The 14,475-nt window shown below is 38.2% G+C and overlaps 1 protein-coding gene across 4 annotated transcripts in view; it reads right to left on the bottom strand.

Moving 5' to 3' along the window:
- Positions 1-14,448, bottom strand: part of ECHDC1 (ethylmalonyl-CoA decarboxylase 1) — a 55,411-nt gene extending 40,963 nt beyond the window's left edge. The window contains exons 1-4 of one of the 4 annotated variants that reach the window (XM_025925582.2): positions 13,962-14,097; positions 13,227-13,477; positions 5,650-5,871; positions 1,586-1,728 (exon numbers count right to left, since the gene is read on the bottom strand). In XM_025925582.2, the coding sequence (XP_025781367.1) occupies positions 1,586-1,728; positions 5,650-5,871; positions 13,227-13,242 (381 nt within the window). In that variant the 5' untranslated portion in view covers positions 13,243-13,477; positions 13,962-14,097. Of the gene's footprint in view, positions 1-1,585; positions 1,729-5,649; positions 5,872-12,794; positions 13,000-13,226; positions 13,478-13,961; positions 14,099-14,317 lie in introns of those variants that run through there. The other 3 variants (XM_086707784.1, XM_086707783.1, XM_086707785.1) reach the window with 3 other exon arrangements.
- Between the last annotated feature and the right edge of the window lie 27 nt (positions 14,449-14,475).

Below are 14,475 nucleotides of genomic sequence, written 5' to 3' on the forward strand. Positions count from 1 at the left end.
CCTGAGTCAAAAGCTAAAGTCGGACGCTCAACCAATTGAGCCACCACCCAGGTGCCCCATTATGATTTTCCTAATAACGCTTTTTTTCTGTAACTTACTTTATTGTAAGAATACAGTATATAATAACTATAACATAGAAAACATGTTAATCTACTGTTTGTTATTGGTAAAGCTTCCCATTCAACAATAAGCTATTAGAAGTTAAGTTATTGGAGTCAAGTTATATGCAGATTATCAACTGCACAGAGGTTGATGGCCCTAACCTCTCAAAAGACTCCCCTCAAAAGTTTCTAATAATCTTCTATTTGTGAAATGGCTTTTTCCTTATCCTTATGTTCCTGTCTCCATTAACACATGGTAGCTTGCTTTGACCAAATTCTGTATTTTGAAATCCTTTTAATTTCTAGCAATATTTCCCACTCCTGATTCTCTTCCTATTTCTTTGATTTTTCCTTTTCAGTTTTTTCTCATTCAGCTAATCCAGTAAATGCATGTATTCCCCAAAATCAAATCCATGATTCTCTTTCTCTTCTTTATCTAATATTTCTTCCTTGAAAGTTTCATTTATCCCCAATGCTTCAGCTAAAATAAGATTTAGAAAGATTGAGTGATTTTTCTAATCACTTACCCAGAAAGTGTTGAAACCAGCATTCAAATCCAAGTCTTATAAAAATTACCAAAAGAGAGCTCTTTCCTCACATTTTTATGCAAATACAGATCATATACTACACAGAGCAGTATGAGTTGTAGAACACCATTAAAACATCATTACAGGGACGCCTGGGTGGCTCAGTGGGTTAAGCGTCCGACTTCAGCTCAGGTTGATCTCGCGGTCCGTGAGTTCAAGCCCCGCATCGGGCTCCGGGCTAAGGGCTCAGAGCCTGGAGCCTGCTTCCAGTTCTGTGTCTCCCTCTCTCTCTGCCCCTCCCCCGTTCATGCTCTGTCTCTCTCAGCCTCAAAAATAAATTAAACGTTAAAATAAAAAATAAAAATAAATAAATAAATAAAAATAAAACATCATTACCTATATACAGCCCAAACCTATAATTAAATGGCAATGATTAAATTTTTCCTTTTCCTTCCTCCCCCCCCACACCTTTTTTTTTTTTAACCTAGGAGATATGGGTGGAAGTTCCTAGGTTCCTTGAAAGATAATGGAAGATGATTAGGATTCCTTTTCTATCAGCGCAGTTAAAAAGCAAATGTTTTAATCATTACCATTTGTTGAAGCCTACTACATGCCAAAGCATTGCTGGGTACTTTATATATGTACCTCATATAAAATTCCTCATCATGAGATGCTAAGGGTCTTCCACTTAAAAGAATTCAAATTCCTGCTGGTTTTAATGGGCTTTGGTGATTGCTAATCTTCTTGCCCTTCCTTTTCTTCCCCTCCATTACTTTACAATATTGCAACCTAATCTATAAGAAGAAAACTAAAACCTCTGACCCTTGGAAGCCTCTTAATATTATCCTGATTATTATGATGATAGCTATCATAATAACCAATGTAAAACATCAATGTCTCAGTGATAAATATCTGACACGCATGTGGAATCTAGTGCACAATTCATAGAATACTTGCCTCTGGAGTCCCTAGTGCTTTCACAGCATTCAAATCAGATCCTGAGGAGAAAGTATTTTTTGCCCCACGGACAATGAGACCTTTCCCCTCTGTCCAACTTTCCAGTTCAATCACTTTTTCCAGAAGTTGTAGAATCATAACTCCTGCCACAGAGAAGAAGACAAATCAAAGTACATAAGATACCAAAAAAACAGAAATAATTTAAAGCCATCAGGCATCAAACATGACTCTTAGATCCTACATTTGATAGATATTTACTAAATATCTATCAAATGCCTATTGTGTTGGTACCATGGGGTATACACAAAAGAGGTATACATGACAGCCCCTGCTTTCAAAGTTTACAATGTTAGTAACCTTTCTCTGTCTGAATTAAGAAATCAAACAAATACATAGCTAGGTAGAAAATGAGAATATATCATACATGTCCTAGGAATAAGAAAATTAAATAAATAAGGGTATGGTGGTAAGAAAAAATTATTCCTTAGGTAAAAATCAAATATAGTCCTGGGGCAACTGGGTGGTTCAGCCGGTTGAGCCTCCGACTTCGGCTCAGGTCACGATCTCACGGTCTGTGAGTTCAAGCCCCGCGCTGGGCTCTGTGCTGACAGCTCGGAGCCTGGAGCCTGCTTCAGATTCTGTGTCTCCCTCTCTCTCTGGCCCTCCCCCATTCATGCTCTGTCTCTCTGTCTCAAAAATAAATAAACATTAAAAAAAATAATTTTTTTTTAAAATCAAATATAGTCCTGACTTCACAATAGTACATGTTGTCTTAGGCAACAAGCTCAACAAGCATTATTAAAATCAACAAGCTCATAACAAGAGTTATGCCTGTATTCCTAACTCAAATATAGTTCTCCCAGAAGACTGAGATCTTACAATCTATTGGGTATATGGTATACAAAACAAAGTATAATATTCCTACTCTACTCACATGAGAACTATTATAATAGATGTTAGTTCAGGAAAGGGATAGTACATAGCATCTTGTTCCACAGCTGACAGACTATGTTCTGAGTAGCCCAAGGCATACTCTGAAAGTACTTCATAGGCTGCCAATAAGATGCCTACCAACCATCAATGCTATGATTTATAGATTACATTTTTACCTTGATATCATTCCAAAATTCTACTGGAGTTTCTTTATAATGAACAAATTTTAAATGGGAATAGGAAGGACTGTAATTCTTTTTTTTTTTTTTTTAATTTTTTTTCAACGTTTTTTATTTATTTTTTGGGACAGAGAGAGACAGAGCATGAATGGGGGAGGGGCAGAGAGAGAGGGAGACACAGAATCGGAAGCAGGCTCCAGGCTCTGAGCCATCAGCCCAGAGCCTGACACGGGGCTCGAACTCACGGTCCGCGAGATCGTGACCTGGCTGAAGTCTGACGCTTAACCGACTGTGCCACCCAGGCACCCCAGGGCTATAATTCTTATCTGTGGTGGTCTTCCAAGTTCATAAAGTTCATAATGCTGTCAACATGATTAAGTTTACTCTTTGTAAGAAAATATTTTAGAAGCCAATATAAAGATCATAACAGAAGGTTAAAACTGGCAAAGACTCTCTGTATCACAAGGTTCCAAAACTTACTATACAGGCCCCATTAAACTATGTATACTATTCTGGAACATAAACCCCAGGATATCAAGAACTATTATTTTCTTTGCCATTTTCTGAAGTAACCAGTAAGGAAGTAGTTCCACAATAAATGTTAATGTTATTGATTCGCAAGTAGATTCCACATGTATAGAAAGTTAGAATCCTTTCCAACTGCTAATTATGACCTAACTAAAATAGTAGCCCTTCCCAAGGATGTTCTAGGTGTTTTATAAATATAGTTCTTGCTCTCAAAATTTATACAGTCCAGTAGCATTTAACAAAAAAATAAAAATAAAAATAAATAATTTAAAAAACACAGTCATTTAGCACAAGAATAAATCTATATAGATAAATATGGACCTTCAATCATCCCTAATATTTAAGCTTCTAAAAAAATGGCCTTAAGTATGAGACATCTATACTAGTAGTTAATCTTGAACTCATCTTTTTCTACTCTGGTAAACTAAGCATTAAGTGTTAGAAGAAACCTTAAAGAGTAGCTGGTTGGGTAATTTTCAAACCAGAGCCTTGAGGTTTGAAAATTGTGTGGTGTGGGGCTCACTCAACTTCTCCCAGACCAAGTCAACCAAACACCATTACCCAAGTCAAAGCATCTCTGCTTGTATTCATTTTAAACATCAGCCATCAAATTAGTATTTGTTTCCATTTGAATAAAAATCTTTACTAATATAAATTATTTGTACCTATTCAGTAGTAAATTAGACTATTAATCTAGTCTAATTTTCTAGAGCAGTCTTTTCTAATTTTATTTTTCCTAGGTTAATATTAAAATTGGCTTTTTTATTCTCTGAACCAATTGAGGGTATGGAGTTGCATGGTCCAATAGAGTAGCCACCATCCATATCTAGCTACTGAGCATTTGAAATGTGGCTAAACTGAGATGTGCGTTTATGTGTAAAGTACACACCACATTCAAAAAGTTGGTATAAAAAAAGGGAAAACAACATATAAATAATTTCTCATATGAGTCACATGTTGAACTATTAATATACTGGGATAATAAAGTACTTTATTAAAATTAATTTCATGGGGCGCCTGGGTGGCGCAGTCGGTTAAGCGTCCGACTTCAGCCAGGTCACGATCTCGCCGTCCGTGAGTTCGAGCCCCGTGTCGGGCTCTGGGCGGATGGCTCAGAGCCTGGAGCCTGTTTTCGATTCTGTGTCTCCCTCTCTCTCTGCCCCTCCCCCATTCATGCTCCATCTCTCTCTGTCCCAAAAATAAATAAACGTTGAAAAAAAAAATTTAAAAAAAAAAAACTAATTTCACCTGTTTCCTTTTACTTTTTAAAAATATGACTACCGTGGGGCGCCTGGGTGGCTCAGTCGGTTAAGCATCTGACTTCAGCTCAGGTCATGATCTCACGTTCCGTGAGTTCAAGCCCCGCGTCGGGCTCTGTGCTGACAGCTCAGAGCCCGGAGCCTGTTTCAGATTCTGTGTCTCCCTCTCTCTGACCCTCCCCCGTTCATGCTCTGTCTCTCTCTGTCTCAAAAATAAATAAACGTTAAAAAAAATTTAAAAAAAAAAAAAAATAAATAAATAAAAATATGGCTACCAGAAAATTTAAATTTACATATGTGGTTCACATCTGTGTATACTTCTACTGGATAGCACTAAGAGAGAGAGAGAGACATCTCTGAATTATGATGAGAAAAGAAAAGTTATCTTGCGTTTTAAAGACCCACCATGACTAACTTACAAAGTTTACAGTCTACTAAATTAGGTCTCAAGGTATGAAAATTTATAGAGGTATTTTTAAGCTCAGTATTTCAAATACTACAGAATATAATTTACCCTCCATGACGGGCATAACAGGCAAATTGCCGAAGTCACCTTGACTGGGCAGTCAGCAAGGTTATTTATTAGCTCTTGTACATCATTAACAACCCACAAGGTACACAAGGTACATCACTGACAGACAGAAATTGCCAAAATCATCTTGAAGCAGGGAGAAATGCTAGAGTCAGCAGTATTACTCACTCAGCTCTTGCATAACATCACAATAGCATAGTTCAAATTTGAGCTTTGGCACAAAATTACAAATTACCACATGTCCTGGACTTTCAGGTCCCTTAAACAGGAAATTCTTACATGCCCAAGAATGCTGCTTGGCAAACAGAAGGTTTTACTTAGATTTACCAGTATGTAATTTACTTAGATTTACCAGTATCTAAGAGTCAGGAAATGCTGCAATACATTGGCAAGTGCAAGATTAATTTCCAAGTTTCCTTTTTATCAACATCGGTATTCATGGATTTTTTAAAAAGATTAAAATATTCACAATTAATAAAAAATGTTCCTGGTTCAAATGATGGTTTGGGTTTTCAGTGTGAGTGTATGTGTTCCAAGAGTAACACAACATTCAAGAATTGTCACTAGAGATAAAAATATGTGACAGCAGCTTAGATTTAGTGTCATTCTTTAGCAAAAGAAAGATCTCTATACCTGAGAAGGCATTCATTTTACTTGGATTGTTCAGGGTAAGAATGCCAATACCACTATCTTCCTTCTGAAGGTCAACGGATCCACCAGGAAACTGCTCAAGTTTTTTTTTTACTTCTTCTTCATGGAAGCCATGGGATGTATTATAAAGTGACAATCCCGTTTGATGTAGTAATTTTGTCCTCACAGACAAAGATGATGTCTTCAAAAGACTTCTTGCCATTTCTGGAAAACAGAAAGAAGTACGCAGTGGTCCAGATGAACACTTTTCCAATATTGTATGTTAATAGGTTTTAGTGATAGACCTTTCTGTTTAATTGGGAGTACTTTCCCACTCGTAAAAGCACTCTGAGAAGATGGTCGGTATGGAAATCCTTCTGTTTTGCCTCCTCAAACCAAATAATTCACAAAGTATATCATTTCAGTGTATCACTGAGAGATGATGATATAGTTACAGTGCACTGACTGGGATCCAATACACTAGGAAGATTTAGAAAAATGTTGCTGTTCTGTGTTTAGCACCATCTCCTGCTTCCTGGTAAGTCTTTCTCATGATAGTAGTTCTTCCTCCAACTCTTTGACTTTTGCAAAATCTAAGAATAAATTGTCCAATGTCTCCTTGGAAACAGTCTCTATGCAGAAATGCTACAAGGGCAATCCCATTCTCTAACAGAAGTTTCATTCTTAGCATTATCCTTACCTTATGCAAAGCTTTCATAGGAAAAACTGAGGAAAATCGGGAAAGAAATAGGAATATGTGCATGGTTTCTTTGTTCCTCAGCATTCTGTCACTCTTCTCACTTTATATATACATCCTGGGCAATCTCACCTTAGCCCATAGGTTTTTTTGCCCTATGTAAGCATTTTTGTTGACCTAAAACATACATTCAGAACAGTAAACAAATCATAGGATACAGCTCAAATCATAAATTTCATAAGGTAAAAACACTTAAGTCAATAATACCCAGACCAAGAAACAGAACATGAAACTCAGGTCTGTTGTGTCCTCTCTCAGTCACAACTCCAAACAAAGATAACAACTATCCTGACTTCTAATACCCTAGATTCGTTTTTCTATTTTTGAATTTTATATATATTCAATAGTATATATTATTTTGTGCCTTTTCAACTATGTTTGTGACATCCATTATTATGTGTATTTACAGTCTAAACAGTCCATTACTCTTTGTATTTTATATGAATACACCTCAATCTATCTATTCTAATGTATGCATTCTGTTGGCTCTATCTAAAAATGGAATTATTTGGTTGGGCTGCAGCTGACTTATACTGATTGCTAAACACTGCAATAAAATTATTGGGCAAATAGCCTTGGTGGCTCAGTCAGTTAAGCTTCCAACTTCGGCTCAGGTCATGATCTTGATCAGGTCATAATCTCACAGCTTGTAGGTTCGAGCCTCGCATCGGGCTCTGTGCTGACAGCTCAGAGCCTGGAGACTGCTTCCAATTCTGTGTCTCCCTCTCTCTCTCTGTCCCTCTCCCCTTCACGCTCTGTCTCCTTCTCTCAAAAGTAAATAAACATTAAAAATTTTTTTTTTTAAAGAAAAGAACACCGCAATCCAGGTATAAGTCTAGAGGCCAGTGGTACTTGTAGAAAAACCAAATTCCGGGTCACCTGGGTGGCTCAGTCGGTTAAGTGTCCAACTTTGGCTTAAGTCATGATCTTGTGGCTCATGAGTTCAAGCCTGGCATCAGGCTGAGTGCTGACAGCTCAGAGCCTGGAGCCTGCTTCTGATTCTGTGTCTCCCTCTTTCTCTGCCCCTCCCCCACTCATGCTCTCTCTCTGCCTCAGAAATAAACATTAAAAAAAAAAAAAAAGCCAAAATAACTTCCTAAAGCATGTGAAGGAAAATGATCAGAAAAAGAAGGAAGCCAAAGGGAAAGGTACTTGGGTTCAACTCAAGGGCTAGCCTGCTCCACCCAGAGAAGCACATTTGGTGAGAACCAATGAAAAGGAGCCTGAGCTGCTGGAACGTATTCTCTATGAATTTAGGGCTTGGTAAGTATAAAAGAAAAGAAAGAAAAAAAAATCTCAAGAATGCAAAAGAAAAGAAGTTGTGAGGCATTCTTTGCTTTTCTAAAGACAAGTTTTGACAAGATTAGCAATTAAGATATTTTAAGCCAAGATAGTATTCTTTTCCAGATTTAAAGTAGATAAAAAATAAAAAAGGGTTAGGGGCACATAAAGCATGTAACTCTGAATCTCAGGGTCATGAGTTCAAGCCCCACAATGAGCATGGAGCCTACTCTAAAAAAAAAAAAGAAAAAGGAAAAAAAAAAGGCCGGAGTGGGGGCAGGGGTGGGCAGTAGTTGAATAGTTTCTTTGCAATGAGGGCCATTAAGGAAACCACACTCATGTGAAGGTTTTAACGGCCAAGAAGTTCATAGATTGGTGGGGGTGGGGAGGGTACCTGGCTGGCTTAGTCAGAACAGCAAGCAACTCTTGACCTCCAAGTTTCAGGCTCATGAGTTCAAGCCCTATTGTTGGGTGTAGAGATTACTTAAATAAAAACCTAAGGGACACCTGGGTAGCTTAGTCAGTTGAGCATCCAATTCTTGATTTCGGCTCAGGTCATGGTCTCAGTTCATGGGATTGAGCCCCACGTCAGGCACTGCACAGACAGCATGGGGCCTGCTTGAGGTTCTCACTCTCTCCCTCTTTCTCTGCCCCTCCCCTGAACATGCACAGAACTCTCTTTCCCTCTCAAAATAAATAAATAAACTTAAAAAAAAAAAAACTTAAAAATTAACATGAAACAAAAAGAAATTCATAGACTGGAATCCTAATGTATAAACACATACATATGATAAAAGCATTTGGTGAAGTATAATTAGTAATGATTAAATGGGTATTTACTGAGTTACTAATGATCTCCCCTTTGCTAACTGTTTCAAAGAGAAAAAAAAAGTAATTTTACCCTCAAAAATTTTTTAGTTTTATCAAGGAAACAAAATATGCACATAAAAAGCAAAAATAATTCAACTAATTGAAAACAGAACAAAGTCCCTCTTTTCATTAAGCTCTATTAGAGATTTACATCAAACTTAAAATATAGTCTTAACTTCATAAAAGCGTTTTTCTTCTTCACCAGTAAACTTTTAGTATGAAATATAAGGATTTTCTATAGGCAAAAATGGATCAAAAATATTAAATATAAATAAAATATTATGATATTTTATTTCACTTCATTCTAAGTTTTAAAATTCTAAGCAGAAGCACAACACAAATCAGGCAATATCCCAATTTTGCTGGGGAGTAACCAAAAGAAAATATAAACCAGCTTTTCTCTGCAGTGTCTTATGGCCAAAATATTGGCAGAGGGAGCCACCTTTAAAATACTCTCATTTTAGGGGCGCCTGGGTGGCGCAGTCGGTTAAGCGTCCGACTTCAGCCAGGTCACGATCTCGCGGTCCGTGAGTTCGAGCCCCGCGTCAGGCTCTGGGCTGATGGCTCAGAGCCTGGAGCCTGTTTCCGATTCTGTGTCTCCCTCTCTCTCTGCCCCTCCCCCATTCATGCTGTCTCTCTCTGTCCCAAAAATAAATGTTGAAAAAAAAAAAAATTAAACAAATAAAATACTCTCATTTTACATATTTTCAGAGTATCATTTCTTCAGAAGATTATGTTACTACTAAACTGTTAGCATAAAAATTGTATAGTTCCACTTCTCTCCGCAAAACAAATCTAGAAAAAAACAAAACAGGGCCCACGTTTCCTTTTCACAATTAAAGTTTACCTTTTGTCAAATTTTGAAAACAACACAAAAGTTCTCAAAGTTCTCACTCTCTACTTTTGTTTCAAATACATATACATTTTTTAATGAATTGTCAATTTATAAAAACCTTTAAAACTTGAGACATTATTTCATGTAACTCCATAGATAGAAACACAAGCCTTTTGAATGGACAAGAACATATTTTATATATAGGCTATCTGATTAAATCAAATATTTATGAGATGGTTATGAAATTGTGCAGCAATTTTGTTCATATGTTATTTCCATAAAAGATTATTTTTTTTTCATGATTTGAAATTCAAGTTGTATTATAGTTGGTAAGAGTAAAAATAAATGAAAACATTAAAAATGAAGAAAGCTATTGCCTGAGTCACCTAACACATACTAAAAAAGTTAGGTCTCAGAACATGGGTTTTTTTTTTCTTAACCTAAGTAATGGGTACATAGGTATCCATCTTCTGTTGTTGTTCTTTAAACTCTTTTTATGTATTTTTCACTATATGCATGTATGCTACATTTCTCAATAAACTTTTTTAACTGAAGGATATCATTCCAAACTTTGGGGCTGTCTCTGGTTTTACCAGTAATTTCTCCCAATCTTCTAAACTGCCAATTTCGAAACTAGTTTCTTAAATACTCTAGTTCTTTACATAGAAGATACTACACAAAGAACACAAGTATTGCATCAGCGACCACATAGGTGTGTCTGGTCTCTAGCCGGTTTGGCAATTAATAAAGAGTCCTTATTAAAGATAGTGATATTGGGGCGCCTGGGTGGCGCAGTCGGTTAAGCGTCCGACTTCAGCCAGGTCACGATCTCGCGGTCCGGGAGTTCAAGCCCCGCGTCGGGCTCTGGGCTGATGGCTCAGAGCCTGGAGCCTGTTTCCGATTCTGTGTCTCCCTCTCTCTCTGCCCCTCCCCCGTTCATGCTCTGTCTCTCTCTGTCCCAAAAATAAATAAACGTTGAAGAAAAAAAAATAAAGATAGTGATATTTCTTAAAAATCAATGTATAACCAGAAACTACATAATAAAGAGTTAGAAATGCAGCTCCTGCCTCCAGTAAATAAAAAAATTCTTATGGGCAGGACTGCATATTATTCATAGCCTTTAGCACACAGAGGCTTACATTTAATATTTGTGGAACTAAATGACCCCTAATGTGGTTATTACTGTGTAGGGATACAGTACCTAACCATCATTTTCTAAACTAAATATAAGATCTCTGTCTGCAAAATAGAAAAAGTTTATTCCACTGTTGGTTTTCTAGGAAATGCCAGGTCCAGGATATGTAGTTACAAATGCGCAAAGGTATGATTTTCTTTTCATGTTTACAAAATGGGTTTGCATACAACACAATTTCTATTGTTTCATTAATAAAAATATTAACTTTTTAATAAGTGAAGTTAAGTAATAAATAGTAAGACATTACCTATCAATAATATGCGCAGTTGGTAATACATATCTTACAAGGAGCTCGTTAGCAACAGCCTTCGTTCTTTAACTATGTAACAAGATTTCTCTCACAAGAGGAATCTTAAGGCAGGCTTGGCCTGTTACAATCTCTTTCTCAGGATGAGAGGCAATTTACCCAGTGATACTGAAGTGAATACTTAGTAACTATTTGTGGCAAACTTAAATGGGGAACCTGAGATTTGACCTATTTTGCCTCACCTTCCCTTCTTCACCTTCCAAAGGAGGATATTGGTTTTCAGTGTGCTATAGCTCTGTGTACCAGGCAACAAAGTGAAACTATCTGCCCTGGGACTGCTATTTTGGATTTGCTTAGTTCTTTCTATTCTCCCTTCTTTTACACACACACACGCACCCTGCGCCCGCTCTCTCTCTCTCTCTCTCTCTCTCTCTCTCTCTCTCTCAGAGGTTTATGTGATAAAAGGAACCTGGGATTTTGCCTTTATCTTGTCCCATTTGAAGAAGATCAAATACAGTAGGGCTCAGGGTTCCTTGGGCCTGCCTCCAGTCTAGGGAAAATAAGCTCATAAGATCACTTGTCAGGTCAGTTCACAAAACTGAAAGGCCTACATAAGACAGTCAGAGTCAAATACAATATATCCAGTTTGCTCTATGCATGCTTTGCTCCTGGGGATGTCAGATACAGAACAGAAACCCAATGGCAAATTCAACTGAGGCAAAGGTCCTGATCTTTTCCATATTTACCATGACTTCAGCATTTTAAAAAGTGCCCCCCAAAACTTGATAAGGACTTCAATGGCTATTTTCAAAAACTAAATTTGCCTGTATTTTCCACAATATTCTATTTAGGGAAAAGAACAAAGAGTTAAACTAGAAAATAAGGAATAAGGCTTACAAAATCATTAGCATTTTTAATTATTCTTGTGGGATAATAAAATCAATAAACAATATATCTTCTCTCTTGTAAGGAGCCTGTTCTATCCTCATCTATTACTTCTCCAATATCTAACAACACAAAGGCAATTGACATAGATGCCATGAGATCTATTATCTCCTTACTTTAAATCATTACAAAATTAAACATACATATGACTAACATTTTTTCTCTCCTTCCCCAATCCTATCCTTCTTCCACTACTAACTCTCCCTTCTTTTCTCTCCTCTCTTCACACTTCCTTGTCTGTGCCACAGAAGAGTACCACAAAAACTCGAGGGCACTGCTTAAGCCTACTAGGTTTGCTGACCTCAAGTTTAGAAATCATATTCTAGAAACTTGGTAATAGCCTATTATGTATACGTCATCCCAATTCTAAATTCTAAGACCAAATTAGACAAGAGTTCAGTGCTAAGGAGATGATAAAGTATCAGCCACTATGAAAATACTATAGTGTCTGAAAGTATATGTGTACGAACAAGGGTTGAGATTCAGGTTCTGTGTAAGGATGTAGTTAAACAGTCAGCATTTTGGATCTGTTCCAGAATCGTAAGGCAATGGAAAAGTTCTGAGGAATTTACGATTTTATAAACTGTATTCATGACAAAACGTATGTTTAAAACTTGTTGTAAAGGATATTTTGCTGTCCTGCCAGAGTTAGACCAGTGGAATGAGCTCATAACCAAGCCACTGGAAAAGGGAAAGAGAAGAAAGGTCCTGACATCCAAGATCAAATGTGTTACTCTCTCCAACTGTTTTTTTCAAGTTCTGCAAAGGATCAAATAGTTCCCCTCCCTGCACAGGAAATAAGCTAGCTTTTCTCTTAAAAGCCATATGTAACCCGTTTTACCATCTGCTGGATTTATTTAATACAGAAAATTAACACAAATGCATACTTAATAACAATTAGCCCGAGGGAGGTGGTAAACAACAAAAAAAAAGTCAGAAAGATTCTATTTAAGACTGTCCAAACATGACTTGATTTTCAAGTTTTGGTTTCTCTTGAGACTGTCATTATATAACCTACCTTTCGAGCTTTATCACATGCCACCATACACACACCTCTTCATACAGCCAAAATGAACTTTTAGTTTCTCAAATCCTTCAGGTTTTTCTCTTTGTTCCTCACGTCTATATATGTGACCCCTCACCTGTTACACTTTTCTCTTCCGCAGAGTAACTCCTAGTCATCTCCTTTAATACTTACGCTACATAAAATACTCTTACTGTTTGCTTGCACAGCATTTATATTCTTTTTCCCCCCACGTAATTACTCGTTTAACCGACGTTGCCACAGGATTTTGGAAAGCAAGGCCTTTGCAACGCTTAGAATGGTGCTTGACAAATAATAAAAGACAATAATAATTTGGCAAACAAGTATTAAGAATCCATAATGCCTTAGGAGGCTTAAGAATCTGTCCACAAAAGAACTATCCACTTTCTTATTCCCGTCACTCACCCTGTTTCAACTCCATTCTTGCAAGCTGGTTTCTCTTCCTGAAATGCAACTATTAACTACTTCTCTTTCAGATCCGGCAAGGGGAGATCAAGAAAGGATCAGCTGTTTTCCTGCTATGCTCCTCCCTCTCCCAGTAGACTTCACGATTACATCTTCCCCCGAAGCTTATTTCCTCCAATAGAGTGCAAAGTTTCACAAGAGGGGTCCTCTGTTATTCTTGCCCAGGCCATTTATCTCTATATCTCTAGCACCTAGAGCCAACAGTTGGTAAACAGGAGGTTCTCAGAGTTGGAAAAGAAAGGGAGTAGGGGGGGTTGATACACTTTTTTTCTCAAGGTCCCATAAGCCCTTTAAATACGTAATTTAAGTAACCAGTGGTTTTAATCCCCTACATTTGTGACCCTGGTGTGTGGTGTAGCATTAAAAGGATTCTCGAGGCTCAAAAGTATTTTAGAATTAAAGAACCCTTACCAAAAATGATTTGGACATTTTTCTGTTGTTACTGAAAAGTCGGCTGGACGAAACAAATGTCTTAATTAAGCAAAATAATTTAATACACAGGACAAATCCAGAAGTCCTAGGGAACATCACCCACCCTGTCTATGCCTGAAAAGTATTTAGAATTTAAACTAGTGCGTTGAAATCATGTCTCCCCGTTCTTTTGAAAATGCTAATGTAGGCTATTTTGCCACAACCCTTAGAAAAGTTTTACTCTTCCCAAGTGCCCTCCTTCACCTCGCAAAGTCCGTCAGCGGCGCTCGGCACTGCGTCCCCACGCCCAGCAGAGGGCAGTGGACCTCCGCGATAACGTCACTAGGAACGCGCCGGTGAGCCCGGGCGGGTCCCCGCTTGTAATTCGTACCGAGAAGCGTTAAAGCCCATGACACAGCGACAAGCTAGAGTCCTGTCCTAGATGACACTTAAAGGGCAGCCCCTACAGCCACGCAGTCCAGTGCGCCTGGAAGCAGGCAACCTCCTTTTCCGCTCCCCCACGACCCTCTTCCGCTTTCCGCCCCCTTTATCCGCTCCGCCGTGACCCTTTCCCTCTTGCCGGAACCTCCCCTTGGTTCCGCCTCAGGCCCTCCCTTTACCGCCGTCCTTCCTCTTCTCGTTTTCTTTAGGCTCTTCCGCATCCCTTCTCTCTCACGCGCGCCTTTTTCCATTTTCCTGCGGGAGAATCCCGGAAATCCCGCCCCGCCAGGAAGCGCCCCATTTTCCCGGCGTGGTGGCGGGCTTGAGTGGGCCCTCT

This window comes from Puma concolor, chromosome B2 (genome assembly GCF_028749965.1).
Source record: "Puma concolor isolate L17-30 chromosome B2, mPumCon1.1.hap2, whole genome shotgun sequence".
Taxonomy (NCBI): Eukaryota; Metazoa; Chordata; class Mammalia; order Carnivora; family Felidae; genus Puma; species Puma concolor.